Source organism: Genypterus blacodes, unplaced genomic scaffold (assembly GCF_046128005.1).
Source record: "Genypterus blacodes isolate CSIRO-AG114 ecotype Tasmania unplaced genomic scaffold, CSIRO-AGI_Gbla_v1 ptg000070l_1, whole genome shotgun sequence".
NCBI classification, from domain to species: Eukaryota; Metazoa; Chordata; class Actinopteri; order Ophidiiformes; family Ophidiidae; genus Genypterus; species Genypterus blacodes.
The window spans coordinates 14,246-41,827 of NW_027466880.1; the positions used below are offsets into that span (position 1 = coordinate 14,246).

At 46.0% G+C, this 27,582-nt stretch overlaps 1 protein-coding gene across 6 annotated transcripts; it reads right to left on the minus strand.

Moving 5' to 3' along the window:
• Positions 1 to 1,766: 1,766 nt before the first annotated feature.
• On the minus strand, positions 1,767 to 27,241 carry tfeb (transcription factor EB). 6 transcript variants are annotated; one of them, XM_076156557.1, is made up of 13 exons: positions 26,928 to 27,241; positions 17,503 to 17,594; positions 13,089 to 13,193; positions 12,618 to 12,785; positions 11,651 to 11,749; positions 11,254 to 11,445; positions 10,692 to 10,736; positions 10,510 to 10,599; positions 6,507 to 6,624; positions 6,267 to 6,317; positions 5,767 to 5,842; positions 5,524 to 5,671; positions 1,767 to 5,058 (listed from the first exon to the last, which is right to left on the minus strand). In XM_076156557.1, the coding sequence occupies exons 3-13, from the start codon at positions 13,116 to 13,118 to the stop codon at positions 4,468 to 4,470; spliced, it is 1,608 nt and encodes a 535-aa protein (XP_076012672.1). In that variant the 5' UTR covers positions 13,119 to 13,193; positions 17,503 to 17,594; positions 26,928 to 27,241; the 3' UTR covers positions 1,767 to 4,467. The 6 variants fall into 6 exon arrangements, with proteins under 6 accessions (XP_076012672.1, XP_076012674.1, XP_076012675.1 ...); XM_076156559.1 differs by lacking the exon at positions 26,928 to 27,241 and adding an exon at positions 19,183 to 19,383; XM_076156560.1 differs by lacking the exon at positions 17,503 to 17,594.
• Between the last annotated feature and the right edge of the window lie 341 nt (positions 27,242 to 27,582).

Genomic DNA, 27,582 nt, shown 5'->3' on the forward strand with positions numbered 1-27,582 from the left:
TTTACCAACTTCACAATGTCACTCGCTCTTCATAAAAGTTTCTCCCTCTCACATCGCCTCGGACAAAGGGAGATAAATCCATCAAAAAGTCGTCTCGGGGTTTTATCGTCCACCCTCCTCCTCTCTTCTTTCCCTCCTTTCATCCGCCCTCATCTCCATTTTGATGTCTGTCTATTAGCAAAGGGTGAGGCCTTTCCTGCACTTACATCCAGGGGCTAAATTAGCTCAATCAGCCCCCTTTCACCTCCTTTCCTTGGGCTCCAAGCTGAGTGACACACTGCTCCCCAGGGAGGGACGCAGGGAGGGAGGAAGGGAGGGAGGAAAGGGCTCATACACACTCTTTGAGTCCGGCAGGCAGAAGAAGAGCACGGGAAGAGACGTGACAGTAAGACAGGAGGAGAAAGAGGAAGAGGAGGAGGAGGAGGAGGAAAAGGAGGAGGTTGTGTTAGTGGAATAAGTTGGATAAATCATGATTGATAAAAAAAAGAGGGGAAAAGATCAGAAGGAGTCATTTTAAAGGATCCGGCCTCGTCTTTGAACGCATCTCGCTCGCGTCTCCTCTTCCTCGCTTCTCCTCTGCTTTGTGGGTACTAGTCCCATTTCCATCCCATGTGTCCTCCCGAGCACATCGTGCCAGGACCTGACTTGATGGTACCGTGCCAACATCTTTTAAATTGCACCTTCATGTGTGATTTGTCTCAACCCTTCCTCTCTCTCTCTCTCTCATACTGAACAGCCACCCGAGACAAGTCTGTGGAAGTGGAAGTGGAAGTGCAAGGCAGGCACTTCTACTGTGGTGTGTGAGGGTGTGTGTTGCGAAGGGGGAGATGGGCGAAAAGGTGGCGATCGGCGGAGCCATAAGATCTACTCTTTGCAGCTCTACAGGGATTTATTAGAGCCGGGAGTACATTAGCATCATAAAGAGCCGGGAGAATGGGCCTGTGGATGGGCTGCAGACACCACCACTACACTAATACATGCTCCGCGTCATCCGTCTTCAAGTGTGTGTGCGTGCGCGTGTGTATGTGTGTGTGCAACGAATAAGATTACCCCGATTTAGCTGAAGAAAGGCTGTAAAACGCTATATGGCTCATTCTGAAGTAGCCCCGGACTCATACGTCAAAGAGAAGATGAAGAGAGCAGAGAAAGGGAGGAAAGGGAGGTGAATAGAGGCCATATTGAAGGAGAGAGGCAGAAGAGGTGAAGTGTGAAGAGGGCCACCTCTGGAGGGGGATATGATTTCACCGAATTGGAACGATTACAACACACAGAAAGTTTTAATATGGCAGGACGAACTGAGCATCGAGGTGTGTGTTAATCAGCGGTGAGATCTCATGAGTGCACAAACAAAAACCAAACTGAGCTCCACTCTTGGCTCCTCTTGCCAGTTGTGAGCAATAATAAGACCATTGAGCTTTGAGTAGCACTCAAAACTGGTTAATTACTTTGCAGCTCAGTCAGTTTGTGACAGAGTGGCGATAAAGGAGAGAGGAAGCAGCTGCGCAGAGCTCTGCTGCCCCCTGCTGGACAAACACTACAATGACAATTATATGGTTTCTCTAATCCAGGAGTCCCTCATGTTTATGATATTAACCAGCAGACATGCAGCACCTTTTCTTTAACTACTACTACACCTTTAAACACACACTCTTCTACTTCATTCTTCTAAATCTGTTTCTCTCTCTCACACACATACAGACACACACACACACACACCGCGTATTCATTTCTAAGAAACACACTTAAAGCCAGTTCTTGGATTGTGGTAAAACATTTTATATCATCAGTTAAATTGGGACAAGGTTTCCCTGTGTCATTTCCATTGCAGTGCGCCCTCTAGTGGAGGTATAGAGGAGGCCCTGAGTAGACATGGCGTCTGTGGAGTGTTGGCTGGATGACGGCGCAACAGTCAAACTGTGGCTGACCGGGAAAAGGCACAGCAGGGACAAATGCAGAATCAGTGATACACTGCCATGGAAACCACAACTCTTTGGCTCAGAGCTTATGTGAAGTCAGTCATTTGCCAGTCTCCATGGAAACCAAAGGCGGGAAGGAAAAAGACGACCGGCTCGGTTCGACCACATCCTTGGTTTGACTGGAGCCACTAGCAAAACTTGTGTTCATAAAATGAGCAGTTTCAATTCATTGGAGTCAAATCATCACCTCTTGACTTAGTTTGGCTCCTAATTTCAAAGTAAATTATAAAAATATCATCACGTTCTCGTCATATCTGTAATTTCAGGGGAAATCTTAAAAGTTATACACACGCCCTTCCCGATGAAACACTGGCGGCTTAATGCCATCACTGTGTGTTTATTGAAAACGGCTCTGCAGAAAGGGGGAGTTGGAAGAAAACAAAGAAGAACTAAAAGAACAAATACAAACACATTTAAGTGGCTTAGTGGCATAAAACATCAGAAATAAATCTTATTCCACAAATCTTACATGTACAAAGTCAATACAATAATATAATTTCCAGTGCTTTGGGAGATAAAATAAACAACAAACTCTAATAAAGAAAAAAAACACTTAAAAATCAAAAAAAATCACCATCAAAGTTTTTTTTTTCTACCTTTATCAGTACTGATCATAAGCTATATCAAATCAAAGCCAAGTTCCCCAGGTCGAAGGCGACAGGAAGTGAAGCTGGGCTCCGTCCCAACCTGCACCGACCACAGCCGTGTGTGTGATGACATGAACAGGTTCCCTTTGGATGGCAGTGTGAGCGCGGCGCCTCAGCTTCACCTCTGAAGCACGGGGAACTTGTTTTACGTGCCGATTTGAACACAGCCTCAATGCACACTGCGTGTGTGTGTGTGTGTGTGCGTGTGCGTGTGTGTGCGTGCACCTGTGTTTGTGAGTGAGCATGAATGCGAGTGTGTGAAGTGTGTGTGTGTGTGAAGCTACCGTGAATGTGTGTGCTCGTGCTGTGCTTTTTGACAGTGAAGACCTCTCTCTCTCTCTCTATCTCTCTCTCTTTCTCTCTCTCTCTCTCTCTCTTTCCAGTAAACTTTCATTCTACCTTTCCGCCACCAGGGGCCTCTAAAGACAAACGGAACCCTACAAAGCCACACAGCAGAAGGATCCATGATGTCTACACTTTGCTCGTCACCTTTGACCTTTCGAACGCCATAAAAACTCTTGCTGTATTGGGCCTGGCCTGGTTCAGGTTCATCATCTGTGACCCTGCCTGTGTGATCTGGTACCTGAGTAAGGTGACACTTCATGGTTGTAGGGATGATGATGACGTGTTTACATGCACTCAATACTCAAGTACGCATGGCGATTAGAGGCTAAAAAGCTCGTAGAGGTGTCTACTGGGGAAATGTGCACCAATGTGAAGATTTGAGTGAGGGTGTTGGATTGGTGTGTTAAAGGTGTGTACATGTTTGAATGAAAAACTATTTATTGCCTTAATCGCTGCATAATCAAAGTTTTAAAGTGCATGTAAATCTATTTTGAAGGTCATCTGGTGGGTTTCTCTAGTCTCTCTCCAGAGTAAACATGGTTAAAAATTCCTTTGGACAGCAGTGTGTGTGTGTGTGTGTGTGTGTGTGTGTGTGTGTGTGTGTGTGTGTGTGTGTGTGTGTGTGTGTGTGTGTGTGTAAGCAGGCAATAGACAGCAAAGACGTGTGATGGATGTGACAGAACTGGAAAGCCTTTTACTAAAAACTGGGGCCTGAGCTCCTTACATTCCCTGCCCAGCTTCCTCTGGCAAAGTGTACACTTTGAGGAAACACTTCAGCTGGGTGGACGCTGATCCTCGCCGAGCACTACAACAGTGATGTCAGACTGTAGAGTAACAGAGCGGCGGGCGGGAGCGAACAAAGTGACTGGATTCCCCTTAAGCTGAATTATGCATGCAGGACCATAAAGCCATTTCCATTTTATTCACTATCGTTCACTCATCCATTTATGATTGCTAAAAGAGGTTGATGTATGGGGAAAATAACTCGTCCTCTGTGAAGGGAGACAATGCACTTGGTTGCCCTTGGTATCTGATAACTTCAATCTAATTAACTACGGGTTTTGTCCCTTGTTCAATTATGATTCAGAGCCACCTTAACGGAAACACGGCCAAGTGAAGCGTATAAATCTTGACCTGGCAGTGTGGCCTCGCCCCCGTGAACGCTCGGGCGCAAAGTTTCAAGCTGCTCGGTGTGTGTGTGTGTGTGTGTGTGTGTGTGTGTGTGTGTGTGAAGGTTCCCAGTTTTTTTCAGCTGCGCGAGTGCTTTGGCAGTGGATGGGAGGGGCGGATGATTCTATCTACTACAATCTAAATGAGTGGCATCAGTCTCATACTGTGTGTGTGCGTGTGTGTGTGCGGTGTGACTGATTGATGTCATGTCCAGTGTCTGATTCCTCTGCAATAGGGCTGCATAGGGCATAGGGCTTCACTCGGTGAAAGCTCTGTATCTGTATGTGTATGTGTGTGTGTGTGTGTGTGTGTGTGTGTGTGTGTGTGTTCTACAGTATGTCTCCATCCTCTATGCTGAAGCTGGATCTGCGGCTAGAGTCGACGGAGGCTTCGGGCGACATCGCGGACAGCAGCGGGTCTCCGCCTATAGGGGACAGGGGCTCGTCCATCATCAGGAAGCTGAGCTCGCCTCTCCTCCCATGGACATCGAGTCCGCCCAGGTCGCCCAGTCCGGACATGCCGTCTGAGAAGCCGGGCATCCCGTCACACAAGTCCAGCGTCTGGGCAAAGTCAAAGGGCTGGGAGCTGCCTACAGCTGGGTACTGGATGGGAGGCTGCACCTGGAGGGGCTGCAGGGGCTGCAGGTGCTGCGGGAGCGGAGGGAGCTGCCTGTGCTGGGGCTGAGCCTGGCCCTGGGGGTGGAGCTGGGTCTGTGGGAGGAAGTGGTGCTGCTGGGGCTGAGGCTGGCCGTGGTTCTGGTGGAGGTGCTGGGGCTGGTGGTGGGCCTGTGGGTGGGGGTGGGGAGTGTTCTCGTCCGGGCTGGTCTCTTGTTTGATGTAGGAACCCATCAGGTCGTTGGGGTTCAGGCCAGAGGGGGAGTTGTTAGGGAGGCCGTGCAGACGAGCCTGCATCTCCAACTCCTGCACAGGGGGCGGCACGAGGACAGGGACGGGGACGGGGACGGGACATATGATCAGAGTCAATGTATTTGTTGCTTTTTGCATTTGTAAGCTAGGACTCAGCTTTGTTTTAGCATGACAGCACATTGACTTTTGGACATTACCTCCATCTATGGGCGTAGTGAGCACAAAGCCCTTTACATAAAATTGGAGATACTTGTATTTGCTTTGAATTTCCATTATTTCATTAAAAATAACCCCTCCAAACTCAGAAGTACAAGCTGGTTCACAGTGTGGCCTGATTTCCATTATTGATGAGGTAGCGTAGTGTAAAGGAGCATTTTCACATTGTAGTAGAAGTACTTTTAGTTAAATAAAGGTTTTGAGAATTTCTATTTCTCTGCATACGATATGTGTGTGTGTGTGTGTGTGTGTGTGTGTGTGTGTGTGTGTGTGTGTGTGTGTGTCTGTGTGTGTGTGGGGTACCTGGATGCGTAGAAGCAGCTGTTTGTTGGCCATCTCCATCCTCTTGAAGTTGGTCTCCACCTCTCTGGTTCTCTGCACGTCCTTCTGCATGCGCTTGATGTACTCCACAGACGCTCTCAGAATGGTGCCCTTGTTCCAGCGCACATCCCTAAAGCACACAGTCAAGAACACGCAGACCGATCACATACATGTGCAAAGCCGATGCGACCAACAAGTAAAGACGACGTAACAGAACCGACTTACAGGTCGCTGGTTTTGGGGATCATGGTGCCTAGCTCTTTGATACGGTCGTTGATGTTAAACCTCCTTCTTCTTTCAACTTTTAAAGAGCAAGAAAGAAGAGAAGAGACAAAAAGAAGAGAAGAAGAGAGCAGAGAGGAAACTGAAATCAATTCATCGTAACAACAGACAGTAAGTCTCCACTCTCACAGCTGATGTGTGGCACTGTAGCTGTTATGACAAAGGTTCAGATCAGCTGTGTGCAACTGGATAAAAACAGTAATAGACAGTAAAACATTTATGCTCTCACACACACTCACACACACACACACGGTCACAGGCAATTACACTTTAGTGCCAGAACAGCAGAAATTAGCATGTTAACCATCCACCCACTAGTTGCACTGTGTCAGCTAAATCAATGTTAAAGCTGTGTAAAAAAAGCTGTTTGTGCGCCCGTGTGTGTGTGTGTGTGTGTCAGTATGCAGGGAGACAGATGTGTGAGGGAGAGAGGAAGAACCTACTCAGATTGTGGTTGTCCTTCTTCTGTCTCTCCTTGGCCATAGCGCGGGCTTCTGTAGCTTGGCAAAAACAAAAACAAATTAGCAAACAACATCTCCACCGACGCGCCGCTCCTCAGACCCACCACAAAGAACCGGGACAGAAAGTACAGGACAGAGCACCGGCAATCCACCACTTAAGACTTTTGACTTTTTTTTCCTGGCTGTTAAAAAATAAAACATGTAAATGCTGGACATTCCCACCTGTCAGTTCCCGCTTGATGGTTAAGTTGGCAGGACAGGAGTTGCTGGTCATAGCAATGGCTGGGCCCTTCATCCCAGGACCTGCATACACATCCAGGTGACTGGTGGACAGTGGGAGCTGAGGGACAAACACAGGTTTAACAGTCAATGCCAAATTCAACACAGATGAAGCACCTTCAAATCAAGAGGAGAACCAGAGTTTGTGAATTGTGTAAACGCACCGACTGACCTGATCAGAGTGGCTGGGTGGTAACTGGGGGGGGGGGGGGGGACTACATGGAGGCTTTGTTCTCCATGAGCAGATTAAGAGGTTTAACCATGTGTGATGTGAGGTGAGGGGGATTGAACCTTTACGTTAATCTAGAGCGAATCAAAGCAGTCAAACGACGGTTCGACGTAACGACAACCTCAATGCTTCCCCCCCGACAACTCACCAGCAAAGCTATTTATGTCCAATCAAACAACATCTTTTACTTTTTAACAGGAGTGTAAGATGGTAGTAAAGTCAAACTGAGGTCAAACCCGTGTAAATCTGTAATATTTCCTTTCCTAGAAGATTCGCAAAGGCCTCCGTAACCTCGCAGTAAGTAACTTCATAAAGCGGAGCGCTCATGTTTAGTGCGCCATAAAATGCAGATAACAGGAGATAATCCAATAATATCACACCTGAGTCCAGCCGACCAAACACACAGCAATGATTGACTATCACCTCCTCCATCTTATCTCTCTTTATGGCTCCGTTCTCCATCTCCATCTCCTGAATCCTTGAAGAGTTTTATCCCGACACCTGTACTTTAGACGTTGTGTAACTGGACGGTGGTGCGTTATAGTTTGGAGTCCTAAAATCCTGATTTCCTTTTAATGTTTGATTTCCACGAGTAACGATGGATGGTTTATGTCCTTTTATCGGCGGTGGCCTTCTCCCTGCAGAGAGGGCGGACATGTCACAGCTAACGAGGGCCCAATGATAAAAAAGAAAGAAAAAAAGATAGGAAAGATAAGTTATCTGCTGGCTCCTGTGTAAGCAGCCAGATCAAACGCATTCACAGACACAAACACACACACACATATGCACACACACGTATGCACACAGACACCGCCACAAGTTCACCCCTCTATGTAAATTGCATGTTTCTTGAAAGTCGCACAGAGACGACGAAGAGAGACGAAGAGGGGAATGTGGGAAATGCCTTGACGTTAAGGATCTAGCTCACAGTAACTGTAAGGTATGAGACCATACACAAGCTTAAAAGTGTGTGTGTGGTAGCTGAATCCAAAGTTTGTGATTCATAAATCTCTCAACAAATGATCGCAAAATGTCCGTAAAAGTTACAAAGTATGCTTTTGACTCATGGATAAAGAACACAAATATCTTTTTTTAAACACTCTTATGTTGCCCAGCTTGGGTTCCAATTCTCTCTTGATCGTTCACAGCACAACACACACACTCTCTCTCATTAACGGAATTTAATTTGCCAGCTTCCTGTGCAGCTCCGTGCTGAGTGGCACGCCTCTCTCCGTGCCCCAGTTGATTAAGGACGCCGCTAACTTTAAAAAGAGAAAAAAAGGCCTTTTGTACATTTTAATTCAAATTTAATGTGACTGGAACCACGCAGACATATACAGACACACACACACACGCAGCTACACACACACACATAGCCACACACTTTGAGTAGACCTGTTAAAGTGTGCCTGGTATTTGGTGGTGTTCGGGGATCTTACTGAACTGTGAGATTCCAAGAATTCCATGGATTTTGCTACTTTAATCCTCAGCAGGATTAGCAGATGAGTTTCTCCCTCTGGATGTGGATCAGTTTATTGGGAATCAGACTGGAATTTCTTTTTTTAAGTTTTTCTCCACTTTTCTCCACAGTGATACATTTGTGTTAAACCAAGTTGCAGCAGCAGCATCACTCAGGTGTAAATATGCAACGTATTGATTGAGTTTCCCTCTCACAGTGCAACATTACTGCAGTGGATTCACACACGGGTGATCAATAGTATAATCTAATCATGCAGTGAAGCTGATTTACATAAACACACATTGACACACACATAAACATGCACTGAGTGAGCCAATCACCCAAACAGGACATACACACACATATCAGACGAAACCACAGGAGGCTATTCAGCTCCACTATTTCCCTCTCAAACACACACACACACACACACACACACACACAGCTGAGCAGAAAAGCAACCTGCACAGGGGCAATCACACCATGTGCTTGATCCTGTAACAGTCACGCACTGCCCATCACCTGGAATGATTCCCCCAACCTTGTGCCTCAGTCATGAGTGCAGTTCTACAGTATCACTACCCATCCACACACACACACACACACACACACACACATAAACTTTCCCCACCCCACCGTCGCTGCTGTGGCAGCGTCTCGTCCCATAATCAGGGACCCGAGGTTTGGAGTTAGAGCTGACCCTCTGCCCCTGCACCCATCCAAACAGTGGTTCTCTCATCTCACACATTCGACGAGAGGACAGGGAGTGCAACGCGAATCACCACAACACACACACACACACACACGCACACAATCAAAACTAAACAATCTCACACATACAACATCTCTTAAAGGTCTTACCAGCTGAATCTGTTCTCCTTCAATAACTTCCACAATGGCATACGTCTTACTCATCTCCTTCATCCTCTACTCCTTCCCTCACTAGGCCAGGACTCTCTCGCTCTCCTTCCTCACTCACGGCACACAGACAGACACACAGACACACACACACACACACACACTCTCTCACTCGCCCCTGTCCTGGTAGACTGACCTCGGTAGCACCGGTCCCGTCTTCCTTCTACTTCTGCTCCCTGCCAAACACGAGTGAACTTTCCCCTAACTGGACTTTCAGCCTGTTTTCCCCTTGCACAAATTGCCCTCATCCCCCTTCCCTCCTCCCTCCTTTCCCTCCCCCACCCGCTCCCCCTCCCTCTCTCTCCCTGAATGCCTTGTAAACAAGTTGAACTCTAACTGCTGGCAGTTTAATTGTTAATTTTTGGAGTTTGTTCCCTTAAACACAAGGCACCGTACAGTCCTCGTCCGACATGTCTTCCCCATGGACTCACTCTAATAAGGATTAGGAACGGAATGTTTAAGTCATTTATACGCCACAGACATCTTCTGTGTGTGTGTGTGTGTGTGTGTGTGTGTGTGTGTGTGTGTGTGTGTGTGTGTGTGTGTGTGTGTGTGTGTATGCAAAAGGACACAACTATGCTTCCTATGGCTTGACGGGCAAAAAAAAAAGCAGGTACAAGGCTCTACACTTATTGTAGTTTATGACTAATAACTGCACACGTGCAATCCTTCTTAAGTAACCGTAGCAACAAAAACACCACGGGCAAACAAGGGAAGAGACGGCTAAAAAGTGCTGAGAATCCAAAGTGATTATTGATGACTTAGCATAAGCAACCCTCTGACTCATTAAGTGCAGACTGCAGTCAGAGTAAGAGCAGAGAAGAACAAAGGCAGACATTTATTGGTATTGACTTGAACCCTAACCCTTGTTATAATCAAACATTCTATTCTCATACACACAGAGGTGCAAAATATCTATTTCAACAATTTCCTCCAGTAGTGCTTTGAAATTCTGTAAAAAAAAAGTGTTAATCGGTGTTGAGATGTTTAATAAATTTGTCTTGATTCACCGTTTTCCAAACTGATTTAATGAGGAGAAATAATGGACAGGTTGATATGATCTGAGTCAGCATGTGTTGCTTTTGTTCTCAGGCCCACATAAAGAGGAGCCATAAAGAATCCTCCTTGTAATAATCCAACTAATACAAATGAAACGGGCGTAATTTGGCCAGCGAGCACACCTCCCCATTACTCATATGAAAGACAATAAAGACGAAGCGTCCCTGAAAGCAAGGACACGGTGCAAAACAGCTACAGTGATTCATCGTCTAATTATACCTCTGATACCTTCACAGGGGAACAGAATCACCTTTCTGCGTTCGTTATCTAACGCCACTTACTGTGTTGGGCATCTGGACGGGGTCGATGTATGCGTGGATATCATCGTAACTGGACTGCATGCTGATGATGTCATCGATGACTTCATCCATCTGCGAAAAGAAAGAGGCGAAAAGCGTTACCAGTGTCATTTAGACAACTTTGAGGTGTGTAACTTTCAGAGGGATTGTTTTTAAAAACGTACTTGTACATTTACGAAAGCAGTTGAAACCTTATGATCATAAAGGCCCTGTAAGAAAAATATGCCTGTTCACTCTACAGACTTCAGAGACGAGTTACATATCACAGAGGTTGTGTGAGTGAATTGTCCCAGACAGACAGGAAGCACAACGTTAAGCAGTGTGAGGACGATGAGAGCAGGTCAAAGTCTGCAGCGTTCAAAGGGCCTTAGATTCTGACCTTTCCATGTCACTTGTTAAATTGTAATTACTGCAACAAGGCCATAATGGAGCATTTAAACTCTGATAATGGTCAAACTCACTCAGGCCACCCCACGCCACATTTATACTCATTGACACGAACACCCGTACTGTACACGCTAAACATTTACATAAACAGTGTTTCTGCCAACTGAGAAGCAGTGAAATGATTATGATGCCTCTGTAAAGTGTGGACATAACCTCAGCGCGGGGTAATCTTCAATCCTCATAATTCTATATTGAGTGTAATCAAGTCATATTGTTGCTGAATGCGACACTTTGCCAGGAGCAAGGATGAATGTTTACGACACGTCTGCCCACGCTTACCTCTTTCTCCTGGCTTGTGCCAATGTTGAGCATGGCCATCGGACTGTTGGGGGCGCTGTTTCCAGTCATGTGCTGCTCGGCGTGCATGTGCGGGGAGTGCAGAGGGGGAGGAGGGGCGGAGGCTGAGCCCCCTGTGGGTCCCATGGAGGGGGGAGGAGAGGGCCGCATCACCCCCGCTACGGCGTGGACCGTCTGGAGACAGGACAGAGAGGGACAGGGGAGGAGGTGGGGTAAACGGAGAGGAAGACGGAGACGGAGACGTATTGCTGTGTTATATGTGGGTGGTTGAACGCGCCACTGGTCCAAGAAACAAGGTGATCTGCACACACAGACACAAACACATCTATGGCAGAGAGCTGAGGCAGACAAGCAGACAGACAGACAGACGGACATGTACCTGTTTGGTGGCGCAGGTGGTGGACAGGTACTCCTTCACCTGTTGCTTTTGGGACTGGCGGATGTGGTAGTCTGTGGGGTTCTCAAGGTGCGTCTGCACCTGTGTGAAGGACATTATGACAGGATGTTGTCAGTTCTAAGTCCATGACTGATTGCTTATTGATCCAATTCTTTCTCCATTACTGATCCCCTTTTGTGGCTTTGTGAGTTTAATAGCATCCGTTAGTATAATTTTACGAAATCTGTCTTGATCAAAAACAAATAGAGTCGCTGAAAAGCACATACAGCAGGAAAAGTACAACAATGAGTTCTACTCATTTTGCAAATGTTTGCATATCATTCAACTCCTCGTCCCTCCAACACTCCATCTGTTTCATAAGCAACACCAGGATTAAATCAAATGAACCAGGAACTTTTCAATCAACAGTTCAATTTCTTCACATTGCACAATTTTACAGATCAAAGTACTCCACAGGTAATGCTGCCACTGAGTATTGCACAAACTCACAGACACACACACACACACACACAAACACAGCGGCAAAGATAAGAACACACGCAGGCATGTTTGGAATCAAACCGTCACTATCTGTCCCTGTCTAACGTCAAACTGTCTACATCAATCCTGTCTGTCCTGTCCCGTCTCCTTTTTTTTTTTTTAAATAATCAAATTGCTTTCTCTCTCTAATATTCCCTGTGAGAGAGCCTATGAGTCAGCCTACAAAACACCCCCCATGTCCTCTCGTTCAAATGTGTTTCACGCACGGCCTGAAAAAACGAGTATATGGAGGCATGGAGGGAATTCTGTGCTTGGTACCACAACAGATCAACCTGCAAATCCCTGTGGAAGTTTTTTTTTGTTGCTTTCCCTAACCCAAATCCTTCCCCCGTTCCTGATAAGCCATTTCCAAGCTTCCGAGTATAAATCAGTCATGATCAAACACGCGGGGCTGCATTCTTACACTGACCTTAAGCACCTCCACAGGCACCTGCATGCTTTGGTAGTGCTGCGGCGCTGTGATGGCTGGAGAGGGCGCAGGTGGCCCCGCCATGCGCTGCTGCATGTATGCCAGTGCTGCATTCTGCTGCAGCTGCCGCTCACGCTGCTCCTCCTGCTGCAGCTGGTCTCGCATCAGCTAGGGACACACACACACACACATCACAGGAATGCTCATTTAACCATTTTGAACCTATACATTGACTGTGGTGTGCGATTTCCTTTCTGGTTTTGATAGCTTGTTGCACACTGGCGACAGTTAATATATCATGGTTTTTTAAATGGCCGAGTAGCATCATCACATCTATTCTGGGTTGACTGTGCGGCTGTCCTTTAAATAAATGACACAACAAAAGAGCATGGAATCTGTGCGTCATCTCCCATTTACCCTAACGCAAAGTATATACTGTATCTATGCTGGTGAGAGGTCGACGTGCTCTACCTGCATCCGCAGACCGATGCGCGAGGCCATCGCTGGGGGGCGAGGGGGCAGGGGAGGGCGAGCCGACGTCACTGCACCGCAGTCCAGCCCGAGAGGTAGAGAGAACTGTGGAGGGGAAGAGAGAAGGATAGGGGGAAGCGAGAGAATTTGGTAAGAGGGCAAAACCAAGAGAGAGCGAACAAAGTCTCACATAGGGAAGGACACCTTTAGACAAAAAGTAGAAGACAAGTGCACAGACAATCTATTAAGAGCGGGATTATTAAGTAGGGGTACAAACATCCATTCCAGACCTGTTGCATCACCTTTGTCGGTTAGTTGGTTAGTAAGTAATAACATTTTTTGTCTTCCCCAAATATCAGAGGTCCCACATCTGCAGGGACAGGAACCATCAAAACATAGAAGAAGGCTACTGGATGTTTTTACCCCTTTGTCTGTTTGTCAGCAGGACTAGTCAAAAACATCAGTGAGTGATTTCCATGACACTTTGGCAGGTTGGTTGTGATCCAGGGAAGAATCCCTTAAATTCAGGTTCCCGTCAGTCTGATGGTGGCACTGTAACTATCACTTTTATGTTTTGACCTGTAATGTTTGATACATAATTCACAGAATTAAATGATCTAAACTGCAGCATCAACAAACAGACAGCATCCCCAGGCTAACGTCACAGAGTGGTGCTAAACGTGGTGCTCTCATGAGCCCAGGAGAGGTTAGCAATAACATGTTCTGTCCCCTGGCTACCACGGCAACAGCGTAGAGGTCATGTGGGTGTCATGTGGTCTTGTTGTTGTTACGCTATCATGTGAGCAGGCGTACGATGGGGAACACCCTCACCCCGTTAACACAACACACAATCCTGTTCTCTCTCACGCCAACATGTTCATGTACAAACACACACACACAGTGGGTACTCCCACAGGACTGACAGTTCCCCTTCTGCGATGACACATATTTATGGCCTGCATGACTTGAGGTGGGAACCACCTGAGTCCAGGTTTCTACTCTGTTCTACCGTCTCTGCTCATTAGGACTCATTACAGAAGACATCAGAGACCAAACAACCAATCAGGACCAGAAGCCACCAACCTCTCATCAGAGACACGTCCGTCCGTACATGGTCATAAAGAGAGACGGGGAGGGAGAGAAAAGCTCATTGTGCGTGAGGTACAATAAGAAGGGCAGCTCCTATTGAGGAGGACTGAAGCCGCTTGTTGTCCAAAGTGTACATTTCAGCACCCGAGGGGGCACACACTGCCCGCTTTGTGCCCATTGGCTGGCCCACATAATAACACACACTCGTGCAGGGACACACACTGAAACACACACACATCATAACTTGGACTCTGGCAAAGGCTGACTCCACACTACAGCAAGTGTGGAGTGAATAAATGCTATTCTATCATACATGAATGGTGCAGACACACTTAATCACCGCAGCATTTTCCTCTAAAGCTCACAAGTGATGCCGTTAGAACAACTTACATACGCCCTGCCAATATTTGGAGCTCCCTCCTGTAATAGCCTTTTTCACACTCACACACACACACACACTGTTGCATGCACACAGTGATGGAATGTTGCAGTGTATTTTTAGAGTCTGACATATGGGGTGATTACAACTCCAAACTCAATCGGTTGGTAGGAATGCCAGCTAGAGACGATTGCGTGCTGCTGGACGCTTCCACTCAAAAGGACTCAAAGGCAGCGTGCACGCCACTGTACAGCTCAAAATCATCTCCTATAGACATAAAATGTTGTTTTAGATAGCTCTTAAATATAAGTGATCACAAAAAAAAAAAAAAACATACTGGATGATAAAGGGGACTTCCATGTCCATTGAAATAAAGGCCATAACCCAGATGCTATTAGCTATTACTATGGTTAGTCATTGGACATTAGGAATGTATAGGAAGAGGGGTAGCTGCTGTCATTACCCAGATAAAGTGGGAGGCAGTGGCTCAGTGGGTAGAGCTTCCGGTTCGAGCCCCTGCCAAGGTGCCCCTGAGCAAGGCACCGAACCCTCAATTGCTCCCCCCTCTGCGAAGGGTGGTAACTGTAATGTAAGTCGCTTTGGATAAAAGCGTCTGCCAAATGATCGTAATGTAATGTAAAGTCCCTCCATGCAGGCATGAAAACCACTGCCCCTGAAGGTAACTTAGGGTCTTTTTTATGCAAAGTGATGACATTGAAATTTTGTTCCCATTTGGTTTTCAGTCTCAGTCCCTGCCTGCTAAATCAACATGTTCAACCATCTTCACTGTGAATGTTACAGATGTAGTACTGCTTGTCTGTTTGTATTATAAGCAATGCTGACCACCATGAATGAGCTGCGTTGAGTAAGAAATATGCGTAAAACATAAATATAGCATTTTCCTTTCTGGGCAGAAGTACTTCACTGCCATGAACTGCAATATTTCCTCTTCTCATGAGTAGTATACAGAATCATGTCTTATTCAATTCTACTGCTAAGGAACAACCAGAATGATATTTGCTTAACCAAGCCTGAAAACCGAAATGCTGTTTAAAGCCCATACACAATATGAGAGGTTCAACATTTGCATATCAGTTGCACTGGGCAACGCTTGAGTGAATAAAGTCTGGAATTCAGCAACGGTTTTGTGAAATTCCCCACCTCCAGATGTGGGGCCTGCCTTGTGTACTTACGACCATGTAACTTTCTAAAACACCAGAGACTGTACGTTACACACAGACAGGATAACAGGATCTGATTTCCTGATCTCGTATGGTGACACACTGCTACCAGGCAGCATAATCTCCCACATGGACCCTCCCATTGCCTGGCATCCACTGGGCTCAGCAGGCCTCTGTGACGCAGTACAACCACACTGCAGCCATTGTGTGTCCGACGTTGTGATGTCACAACTCCTTCACTTCAAACACTGACAGCCAGTGGGAAGACACTGAGCGGAGGAAGGCCGGGTCAGGGGTTAACTCTGGATTGTGCTACAGATTAGTCACAAACGCATACGGTAAGAAACCCACACGAACGCGCCACAATACAAGACAAAGGTGTGTAAAACAAGGAAAACATAGATATACTGTGCAGCAGGCACATTCTGAACTCATAGTTGGTTCCTACGCAGTGTAACACAGCAGTACAAACATACTGTAAGGTGCACGCGCACACACACACAGACTGGGGAGCAGTGTGGGGCTATGTCACCTGTGGTCAGAGACATGGTGTTAATTTGCTGAGTGTGTATTTTTAGAAATGCCAAGAAGGTCTTTTTAACAGCCAACACACACACGTTAAAAGTGTATATGTACATGCACACAGGTGCAGAGGTTTTAGAGACATGGTAGAGGCGAACAAAAATGGACAATAGTTTTTTCTGAGTCAGGCCTAGATAAACAGACACACACACACAAAAAAAAAATCACCCCAACATGAGGCCATCAGAAAAACCCATCACCCAACACCTGTTCAACATAAATGTCACTCTATCGCTCATCTGTAGGCTCTACATTCCAAGTCATTAGAGACAGGTATGCCTTGGATTTATTTTCAAATCATTTTTATTACACACACACGCTGCAGACACACCCTTTCCGCATTAAGCTGTCTGTCTGCCTGATCTAATGACTAAAATAACGCTCTTTGCTCTCTGTTCCCCTTTCCAGGAACACCCCGTTCCCCTGAGCTGTGTTGTTTTTTTCTTTTTTGGTTGGTGTGTATATATACAGTTTGTGTGTGTGTGTGTGTGTGTGTGTATGGAAGAGGGGGAGGTGTTTAGGTGCTTATCATAAAAGGTATGCATGTATGTGTTTGAACATTTGTTAGCTCTTGTGTAGGCTCTTCACCAGCTTGTTGTAAATAGTACAGCAGTGGTAATAATCCCCCATACCTATACACGGCCATACACACTGGTCGGATTGTGTGACAAGGCTGGTATGAAAACTATGAGGTCCTTACCCCTTCTCCTTTGGTCTCACTCACACACACACACACACACACACACACACACACACACTCAAACAGCTGTATCCCTTAGCGACATAAAACACCAAACTGTTCCACATGGCTATGCTGAATGACAGTGAGACAGACAGACTGGCAGGCAGGCAGACAAGAGGTTGGGCGGGCAGACAGTCAGATCATTTTCAAACACCTACGTCTGGTAACTAATCTTCCTTAAGCTATAAAAAATCTTCCTGTTCCCACCTCACATCTGAACCAATTACAGCCGATGTGGCTACTTGGAAATTAGTCAGCACATTAAGTGGTGTGTAGGATCCAACGTGGCAGGTTTGTTTGTGGTCTCACACACACACACACACACACACACACACACACACACACACACACACACACACACACACACACACACACACACACACACACACACACACACACACACACACACACACACACACACACACTAGCATAGACAATTACCTGTTTAAGAGGAAATGTTTCACAAAGATGGACACAGTCTGCCTTTGCTGCTGACTACATTGCTGGCCGCCCCGAAGATAGTAGATGGCAATCTGCAAAGGGAGGTAGTGAGGCGGAGATAAGAGTAGCAAGTAAAGCAGTGAAGAGAGGTGATGGAGGAAGAGAGAGAGAGAGAGAGAGAGAGAGAGAGAGAGAGAGAACCATGCTTATTAATTGAACAAATGTCTGAAAATGAAAATGATAGACAGGATAAACAGATATTATACACAATAAGTAAATATAGTAGCTGAAGACGCACACGCACACACACACTGGGAGGCAGTGGTGTGTTCAGTGTGGACGGGAAGCAGCAGGTGTGCAAAACACATTGAAGAGTTTAGAGAAGAGAAAACTTTCCATAGCGGAAGCAAGGGAAGCAACAGACCATGGTGTGTGTGTGTGTGTGTGTGTGTGTGTGTGTGTGTGTGTGTGTGTGTGTGTGTAGAGAGGATATTCTCAGTGGTTCCTTGGTGTTAACTTTAATTTGCTACAAGTGGTTGCAGCTGATGCATCATGTTTGCTCAGGGGCCGAGGTGAGAAAACTCGGGTTTTCACTCAAATCTATCTGACATGAAGAAGTTCCTTTTAAATGAAATGGACTGAATGTTGGAAATATGACAGCCTTTATTAATACAAATCCAGGCATAATGAACACGTAGAAGCCCCTGTCGTGTCTCTAAACTGCGGTCAGCAAAACGTTTCTGCTCAGTAACCGCATTTTTCAAGGTCATGACGGCCAACCACTAAAACTTATCATCAGTGTGTGTGATGCCGGCACCTCCCGCATGCCGCCTATATATAGCCGACAACAACAGACCCTCACCAGGGGACGGTGTATCTGACAACTCAGTCCTGCTTAATTCACACTGCTTTAACACAGACACACACACACACACACACAAGCAAATGACACCAGGCATCATCCATGATAACCACAACACAACATTTCGCGCCCTCCCTTTCTATCAGCTTTGACAAATCCTGATGTCAGACGTGAAGCAACTTCCTGTGCCTGCGACCCAGAGGAGGAACAAAGGGTGTTTTCATACCACATTTCCTTAGCAGAGGTTAAGACATAAATCATCCCTTTTAACGCTGAGTTATACTACGGCCCCTTCAGAATGACACGGGCATCGCATGACATAAATGGACAGATGCTGCTGTTCCGTCTGCAGTAACACCACGCTGATGGACGACATCTACATTAGGACACTTGTGACATGTGACACACAGTACATCCAGGAGTTACAGTGGTAATAGTAGTACAGTTGCACTACTGGCAACTATGTCGCCCCACAGATTGCACGATGATTACGCAATCAAACTGTCCATCCCTCTGTTTCTCTGCCTGCATTTGACTGCAAACACAACAAATCTGTACTGAACGTCAGAAGTCTAGAAACACAAGCAAAGTATTCTTTAGAGTTATTTAAAGGTTGAGGCACAGATGTAGAATCATTAAATTCACTAGTGTAAGAATTTTCAAAACAGCTGCTATTCACCCAAAGTCTACCAGATACAAACATTTCATAATTCATTCAATATCAAATCAGCGTGGGTGGCGCCGAGATTGAATCACACTCAGCATCCTGGTGGTGACAAACACACACACACTCACGTTGCAAGCACGTAAGTCCTTACCAAGAGCAAGAAACTCTCCAGCTATCCCAACGACAACAACATAGTGTATCCAGGAAAACTCAGCTCCTCCACGTGCTTCCTACAGACACACACACACACAGATTCACACTGACAGAGACAGAGACGGAGTGTGTCGTCCGGGGCCCGAGCGACAGGCGTGTGTCTGATCACCGGTTGTGACGCCACGCCCCCCCCCCTCGCTCACAGAAGGAGTTACAGCAGGGTGAGTGACTGTCTTAGTCACTATTCCTTCCTCCCTCCTTCTCACCACCAACTCAGCTTCCCATCCCTCCTCCCCCGCCTCCTACTCTTCCCCTAAATCAGCAGTGTTGTAGTCTGCGGCAACAAAGGGGGGCCCTATACCCGGTAAACTCCACGGAACCCTCGCTACCACTTTCATGTATGTATCCCGTGTGCTTTTATGAAATGTCAGAATGAATCAGCAATGTTTTGTACCTCTTTAATTGCAAATGAACACAAAGTTTGGAAAGCAAAAACACTTAGTCACACTGTATACCATCACTACATGCAGTACTGATAACAAAGACATACTGTAGGTTAACCAGGTTTATTTAGACACTCAATGGTAGTCAGACATTTGATAAGACTAAATGAAATTGACATTCCACAAAAGGGAAACATGTTGAAATGACTTAAACAGTCACTGAGTTATTAAGAGATAGAAATGGTTGTGGGTCAATCTGAAACCACAGAGCACTGAATCACAACAGCTAACAGTCATGTGACTTTGTGCCTTTAGGAGATTTCTTATACGTATTCTTTATTCTATCTAAAGGAGGCAAGAGAACAGAACACCATTTTACAAAGCCACAAACACACACACACATACCTGTATTCAGGTAAACAAAGTGCTAGTTCTGAAGCTGAGTATTTAGCTCCACCTGGTGGTGCCTCCACCTTCTTTAAATAAACCCTCTGTGGGAGCAGTCATCCTCATCATCTGTGTCGCTTCCATTATTTCCCACCTATATGACTCTACGTTTACATCACCATCACTGGCTGCTCGCCCTGTACAGACCGATGACTTGAAGCTTCGTGGTTGAAAAATAAGACTTCCCCTGAAGAAGCGTGCAGTAAGTGTTGTGTTTACGAGAAACAGAAGTGGCATTGTGATTCACTCAGACACAGTGTCTCTGTCATCTCCTCCCTCTCTCTTAGCATTTGTGCCCGGACGTACACGCACAGAAATACACAAATCTAGCGCGTCACCCACCATCCAACACAGGCCGGAACGAGGACGTCCCTCAAAAAAACAAGTCTTCTAAGGCAACAAAGCAAGAAAAGCTCAACACAAAGACGATGACTCCCTGCTGATAAAGAGGTCAGGGCTGTGATATCACAAAGCAAAGTCAGCACTGAGAATAAATGAGGCTGACGCAGAGAGGATCCAGAAGATGAAAACATTAGTATCACTCCTCTGGATGAACTCGCAGAACCACAACTGAAACCAGCTCATTCCTCATTATTGTAGGATAAACTTACAACAGATTGGTGAGCTGCCCCACAACTCAAACATAATACCGGTAAGGCAGTTTTGTTGGTAAAAAGATTCGACACGCTTCAAAATGTCCCAGTGCAAGGCCTTCATCAAAACGTTTGTGTGTGTCGTCTCTGCTTTGACAAAAATCCATTTTAAATATCAAAAAAATTCAGATTTGAGTCAGTTTTCGGAGTTCTGTCCTTTTAACCAAACTGCCCTTTGTATCCCTCCGCCCACGCTACCATACTGTGCCATTCCACATCCCCGGACGCAGACACGCACACTGGTATCAAAACGCCTCGGCTAGCTGTGCCTATCACAACAGAGGAGAACACTGGCCAGCATGGTTCAACATTAGCCAACTGACAAGCATCCCTTGTTTGTACACAAAGCATTCGACACTGGGCCGGCTCCAGTTTTCATAGTGCCCGCAGTGTATTTACTGGGTTATTTTGGTCCAGAGGGCAGGACCCCTGCAGGCCTCGAGCTTATTGGTTGGGAAATCTGTGTTCCTGTCAAGTCTGGCCAATCACAAACCATCTGTGTAGGAGGCATGATCATTGACCAAGACGGCCTTGTGCTCGCTTAACAATGGCCTTAGGAGCACGCAGGACTCAAACACGCACAAGTAAGCATGTACACACACCCGAGCCCCTCTCTACATACCTTGCAGGCCAGTTTCCTGTCGTTAACTTGCTCATTTGCCAAGGCAGCAATCAGATACTCTAGATGAGGACCCTGGCTGTGTGTGTCTGTTGCGAGAGTGATGTCTGACCTAAGGGCCTTCAAGCACCATCGACAAGTTCAAGTCAAACTTGCAATAGGGAAAAGCCTGCGACGCTCTCACGATTTTGTCACTTTACATTTTGACAACATCGACCAATCGTTGGCTAGGCAACACCACCAGTTGGCAAAGCAGAGGTCAACGCATATGCTGATTGACATGGTGCTTACAGGCCGTGTCAAGCCTGATGTGTCTGAAATATCTACTTTTATTAGAGTAAGACCGCTGCTCAAACAATTTAAATACTTATAACGCTCACATAACAAGTGTCACTTTATATGACCTGACATGACCTACTGCCGGGCTCATGGGTGTTCAGCCAGCTGCTCTTTGCTGTGATGAGGTTTATCCGTATATATCACCTGTCATCTCCAATGACAAACTCAATCTAAGGCAGAGGCTGTGTGTGTGTGTGTGTGTGTGTGTGTGTGTGTGTAAGGGATTGAGAGAGAGACACAAACAGACAGAGGGATGGGGGCCGAGAGAGCGGGAAAGAGAGAGACTAGTTGGACCTAGTCAACCAGCTTCACAGCATTTCTCTTTGCATGGGTGAGAGTCACCATTCACTGAAACATGGAATGGCAGGCATTTGGGAGATAGATTTGGAGATAAGGCAGAAGAAGAAGCACGCACACACACATACACACACACTCACACACATTCTCTACTCCACTCTTGCTGCCATCATGCACAGAACTCTGACCCTTTTTAGCAAATTCCAGTCCCCCTCAGTGTTTCTCCCTCCCAATCTCTCTCTCCTACTCTCATCCGGAGAACTAATTACTCTTAAGTATGAAAAATATGCCCCGGCAGACATTTGAAGAGGAGAGAGTGAGAGAGCGAGCAAACGAGTGAGGGGCAGAGAGATAGAGCAGGGTGAAGTTGAGGTCAAGAGGCTGATCATCAATAAATTAAGTTTACCTATGTGTGTAAGCCTGTGTGCGGGTGCATGTGTGTTTGAGAGACACCGCTCTGGGACAGTAGCCTGTTCAGGCTCGATCATCATCCAATTGCTTCCCTCTGACCAAATATGGGGACGGTGTTTGATTAAACAGTGCTGACATAGGAATGCTGCGGCTTTACACAGAGGCACGCACCGACTTATGCTACATCACTGAACTGTATCTCCGCTGCAGAAGACTCGGCCCTGCCTATGACTAACAGACAGACGGGCCAGGGATCGTCCCGTAAAAATGTCAACAAACCCAGAGTGCCGCAGCTCCTGAGATCCTTGTGGTTTCTAAGGTGTGCTTAATCGTGGCGGACTGCTCACCCTGTGCATAGAGAAAAGGAGTTTACAGGGGGCCACGACAATTTTACAGCATGTGATGTGCGCTCACTGCATATTTGGCCTTAAAACAACCGTACTAAAGGCTTTTGTGAAACTGGCCCGGAGCTAAACGTGGCAGGCATGAAATCTACAGCCACTCCTAGACGTTGTGCCCTTTCAACTGATTATATAAAAGTTTTAAAACTCATTGTGATGTCACAGAGGTTCAATTCATGAACTTTACACAGTTGATTGCCACTGCCCAAGAGGAACAACGTAAATTTGTTTTGTAAAATTGGTAGTGTCCCTTTTTAAGTCACTGAGAAATCCCCAGAGATGTTCGCACTTTTGATTTAACTACACAACTAGACAAGACCTATCTAAGCCCAAATTACGACTCTCGCCTCTTACTGAAGTATATTTAAAAACAGTCACAAAAGGTACATAATAACAAAAGGCATAATAAAGGCCAGTGATATTGGAAGCGCAACACCTCTGTAGTACAAAACACGAACATACACGCACAGGACAGTTGAGTAAGAGCATCAGTGCCGTCTGTCAGTCAAAAGAGGATCTGAGACAGTGGGATGGGGCTAAGATGAGGAAGTGGAGTCACACATTCAGCACATGCCTCAAATGTCCCACCCACGCTCACCTCTGTTAGATCATGGGTCCTGTTGCCGAATCACATGCAACATTGTCATTCTGTGTACATTTTCAAGAAAATGCCGAACCTTTAGAGAGCAGCGTGTTGTTTTCCTGTGTGGGCATTCCAGTGTGTCACAAAGACAGATCGTCACTGAGCGTATTTCTCCGAGAGAACCCAGGTCTGAAACTCTGGGAAAATCGGCACATATGGCCGAGGGGGTGAAGCTGTGTTTACAGACACCTGATGCTCTTTCACACTAGAGTACACCTACTGGGCCCATCCACCCAGGGATGTGCGTATGTGCCTCTGTTTACCCGAAGAGAATTAACCCCATCACCAACACTTCCAAGCGGACATGGATCCAATGAGGCTGAAGATATGACCACTTTTCCGTACACACGGCAAACAGGATGCGACGCCTGAGCTAATTTGTGCACTGTTACGGGGTGGACAAGTTGTACGTGTCACACTCTCTTGAACACACAAATACACCGCGACAGGAATACCATTGTTTTCCTGGCTGGTGTTTTGATAAGGATTTGAATTAGAAGAATTACCAGGTGTCAGTCCATAACAATCGACGCTCCAGAGAATGCTTTGGAGTTTGAAACCTGAGCTGGTTTTCCCTTTGCTGGACAACTGAGCAGAGTGCAGCTGTGCTATTGGAGAGAAAGTGCGATCAGTCAGTCAAGCGTCACCACTGCTCTACATACTGGCCAATGACCTCTGACCTTGCTGACAGTGACCTCACAGCTCTGTGTGTTTATTGACCCCTTTTGCACCGAGTGTACCCTGTTGCCCCCTCTGACCGCGCTGCATGCATCCGTCCCGTCCACAACAATACCTCTGGCCAGTGGAGTTATTTTCAGGTCAGGTCAAAGAGGAAAAGACCTGGACATTGAATGCTGACCGACTAGCTGACTTATTTTTATGATGTTTATGACCTTTTTTGATCATAAAAAACAACAGCTGTGACGTGACGCATCAGATTAAGCATCTTGCGCCACGCATTATAACCCACCATTTAACCAAGACGCCATGGCAAACCCTCCAACTCACACGGGCCACACACACATCACCAAAGCACAACTACACAAGAACCTGCACAAGTATCGCACAAGAAACAACCAAAATTCTGAACAGTCCTGTGACAAATACATCACAAATAATGGTTTAAAATGATTTGACTTTGTCCCTTTGCACTGTTGTTGATTGGCAACCTCCTGATGTAACATCAAAAAAGGTTGACAACCAAATGAGATTAAGATCTCACACAACAGGTTATGTCCACATTTTATCTCATCATTATAGAATCATTAAAGATTATCTGACACTGAAAAAGGGAGGGAGAGAGAGAGAGAGAGAGAGAGAGAGAGAGAGAGAGAGAGAGAGAGAGAGAGAGAGAGAGAGAGAGAGAGAGAGAGAGAGAGAGAGAGAGAGAGAGAATTCAGAATGAACCTTGTGGTGACATGGTTGTTGTTGAACTCCTTCACATCATCACTAATGATTCTGTAAGTGAGAAACAGCCCTACAATACGGCCAAAACACCACAAAACAACAACAACAACACTACCACTTCTTTCTGTGGACCACCATGGATCAAAGTATCTTTGACCTATGCATATGTATGTCCATCTGTGTGTGTGTCCTGGTGAAAACAGAGGAAATATCTCTGACAGTGCGGTGTGTCTCAGTGAGGGTAATGAGGTGGACACGCTTGTCTTTCAACACGGTGACTCTTTCTGTTTGATTGACCTCAGTAATCCTGTGCAACTTCCCTGTGAAGGTTACTGGAAACACTGCTACAGGCATAGAGCTTACGTCCTCTTTTTCACACATTCTAAACAAAAGTTCACAAGTAATCAAGGCGTGATGTTTTTCTGAATGTTTACATATGCTGACATTTATCTCCATCTATATTTATAAATGATAAAGCACCTTGCAGATGCTATAATGTAGTCAATAGACAACACATAGTTTATGGGAATAGTTAGAATAATTCTTAAGGCTTTCCTACTGTATTGTCAGAGATAGAAGTGTAGTCCTAGAGTGTATCGGAGAAATCTTGTAAATGCTCTTAAAGTTAAAGTAGAAAGATCAATAAAAGGATGCAGAGAATTCTAAAGAAGTCGTGTACGCATCAGTGCGACAAGCTATCAAACTCGGAGCGACCTCTGAACCTCATTCTGCTCTCTGACGAACGATAGCCGGGCAGCGAGGTCAGCGGTTTGGGGACCGGGGTCAACCGTCAAACATTTTGTAGGTGTGACATGAGGTTTACAGAAATAGACACAAACACGGCCTCAAAGCAGATTGGTCGTTGAGAAACTAAAAACGTATCTTTACCATACCAGAAGAAGACAAAGGTAAGGTGGACGTTGCCAAAATGAGTTAATACCGTTTAAATAATTGTTAAAAGCACTCATAAGAATAAAGAATTACAACTACAGCCTGATTATAAATCATGTTGTGGTGTGGCTAAATAACCAGGACAGGAGGATTACAAATAAAATCTAAAATAAATATTTATAATGCCACTCAGAGACAAAAACGGTCAGTGTTTAAGCCGTTTAAAGAAGACCGCAGATCTTTCACTAGTGGGTAGAGTTAAGGCACCACAGCCACAGACACACACCTAATAATAAACACACAGCATGTAAATAAAGCCAACTCTGCTCAGAGGCCACTGATGCCTTCATTATTATTTTTGTGTTTGGCTCCAAGCAGGACTTTCCAACAAAGTACTCGTTACATAAGCAGAGTACGACACAGTTTATATACAGTCACAGCTTATACATAGCAGCGAGCCGTGTGGCTGAGGTGTCGTTACTGATACCAGCCTGGCTGCAGCTTATAAGGTCAACTCTCCATGCACAGAACCACTGTTGACACTAATGGAAGGTTTTCACATATTTTGGACATTTCTTCCTCTGTGGAGTCAGTTAGCCGCCATGCCTGCATTATTAACGTTAATCGAGTAGGCCGAGTTTTGGTATGTTGAACCTTACATAGCCTACAGTGCCGTCTGCCATATACCAGCAAATGCTTTGCACCTAATTATTCATCGTAATAGTATATTTCCCCTGGCAAGGACAAGAAAATCCTTTGGATAATTACTTCGTTCTTAAGTTTCACATTCACTCGTGTAGCTCGTGTCTCAGTCTACATAAATGTATTCTCTACATAAATCATAGTTAATGTCTGAAAAGAGTTAAGCGACACACGCTTAACAAGTATGGCCGTGATCTGATGCTTCAGCATCATAGAAAAAGTTTAGAAAACGATGAAAGTGTTTAACCTTCTTCGCCACATACATTGTCTCTGTCTAGTACATATTTTACTACATATATTGCAAATAAATCATCACATTTCCAAATATGAAATAGTTTCTGACTGGCTACGGTTAAATTGCTCACTTGAATCTCAAATAAATCCTAATGCGTTGCATGCAATGCGCACTTAAATGTCGGAGTGGTGTGGGTCGTTTCGGGGGCGGTTTTGCAGAATCTGTCCGGAGTGGCGGAGCTGAAAGATCACTTACCCGCTCTGAAGGTCAGACAGAACGCAGTCAAGAGTCTCCACCAAAAGTGCGTGTGTGAGTGTGTGCCAGTCCCGTGCGCTCCGAGATTATCCTAAACTACCCGGAACAAGTAGAGGACAAACTCGCGTCTGCGGGGAAACTCGAAAGTAAAAGGCTCTAGAGTCTTTAGAAATCCACACACTGCTGCGACACACGCAACCGCCGCCACTTCGCTGGCAGATTTGTTTTCGTTTGGACCGTCGAGATGTTGTCACTGCCCGGAGCGTCTGCGGTCACCTGTGCCCGCGAGCCAGCGAGCGTGGTGTCAACGCGGACCGCCAATGACAGAGCGCGCGGGGCTGCTGGGAAATGTAGTCTCCATAAAGTCCCGGCAGAGTATTTTCATAGGATGACGTGGTGCCTGTTGACTGCGAAGTGCAAGCGGCACTGTGGCAAAAAATACCTCCAAGACGACAGAGAGGAGAGCTTCACTTTGTGGTTTTGAGTTTTAGCGTTAGAGTAAAAGAGTTACTGTGCGGTCGCACGTGTGCGTGATTAATTGTGTGTGAATGAGTAGGTGAGGAGGGAGTGAACACATTCATGTACTATCCGGTACACGGGCTCTCAAACGGTGCTACTCGCCCCTCTGGTGGGACCCTGTGGCGCCCCCTGATGG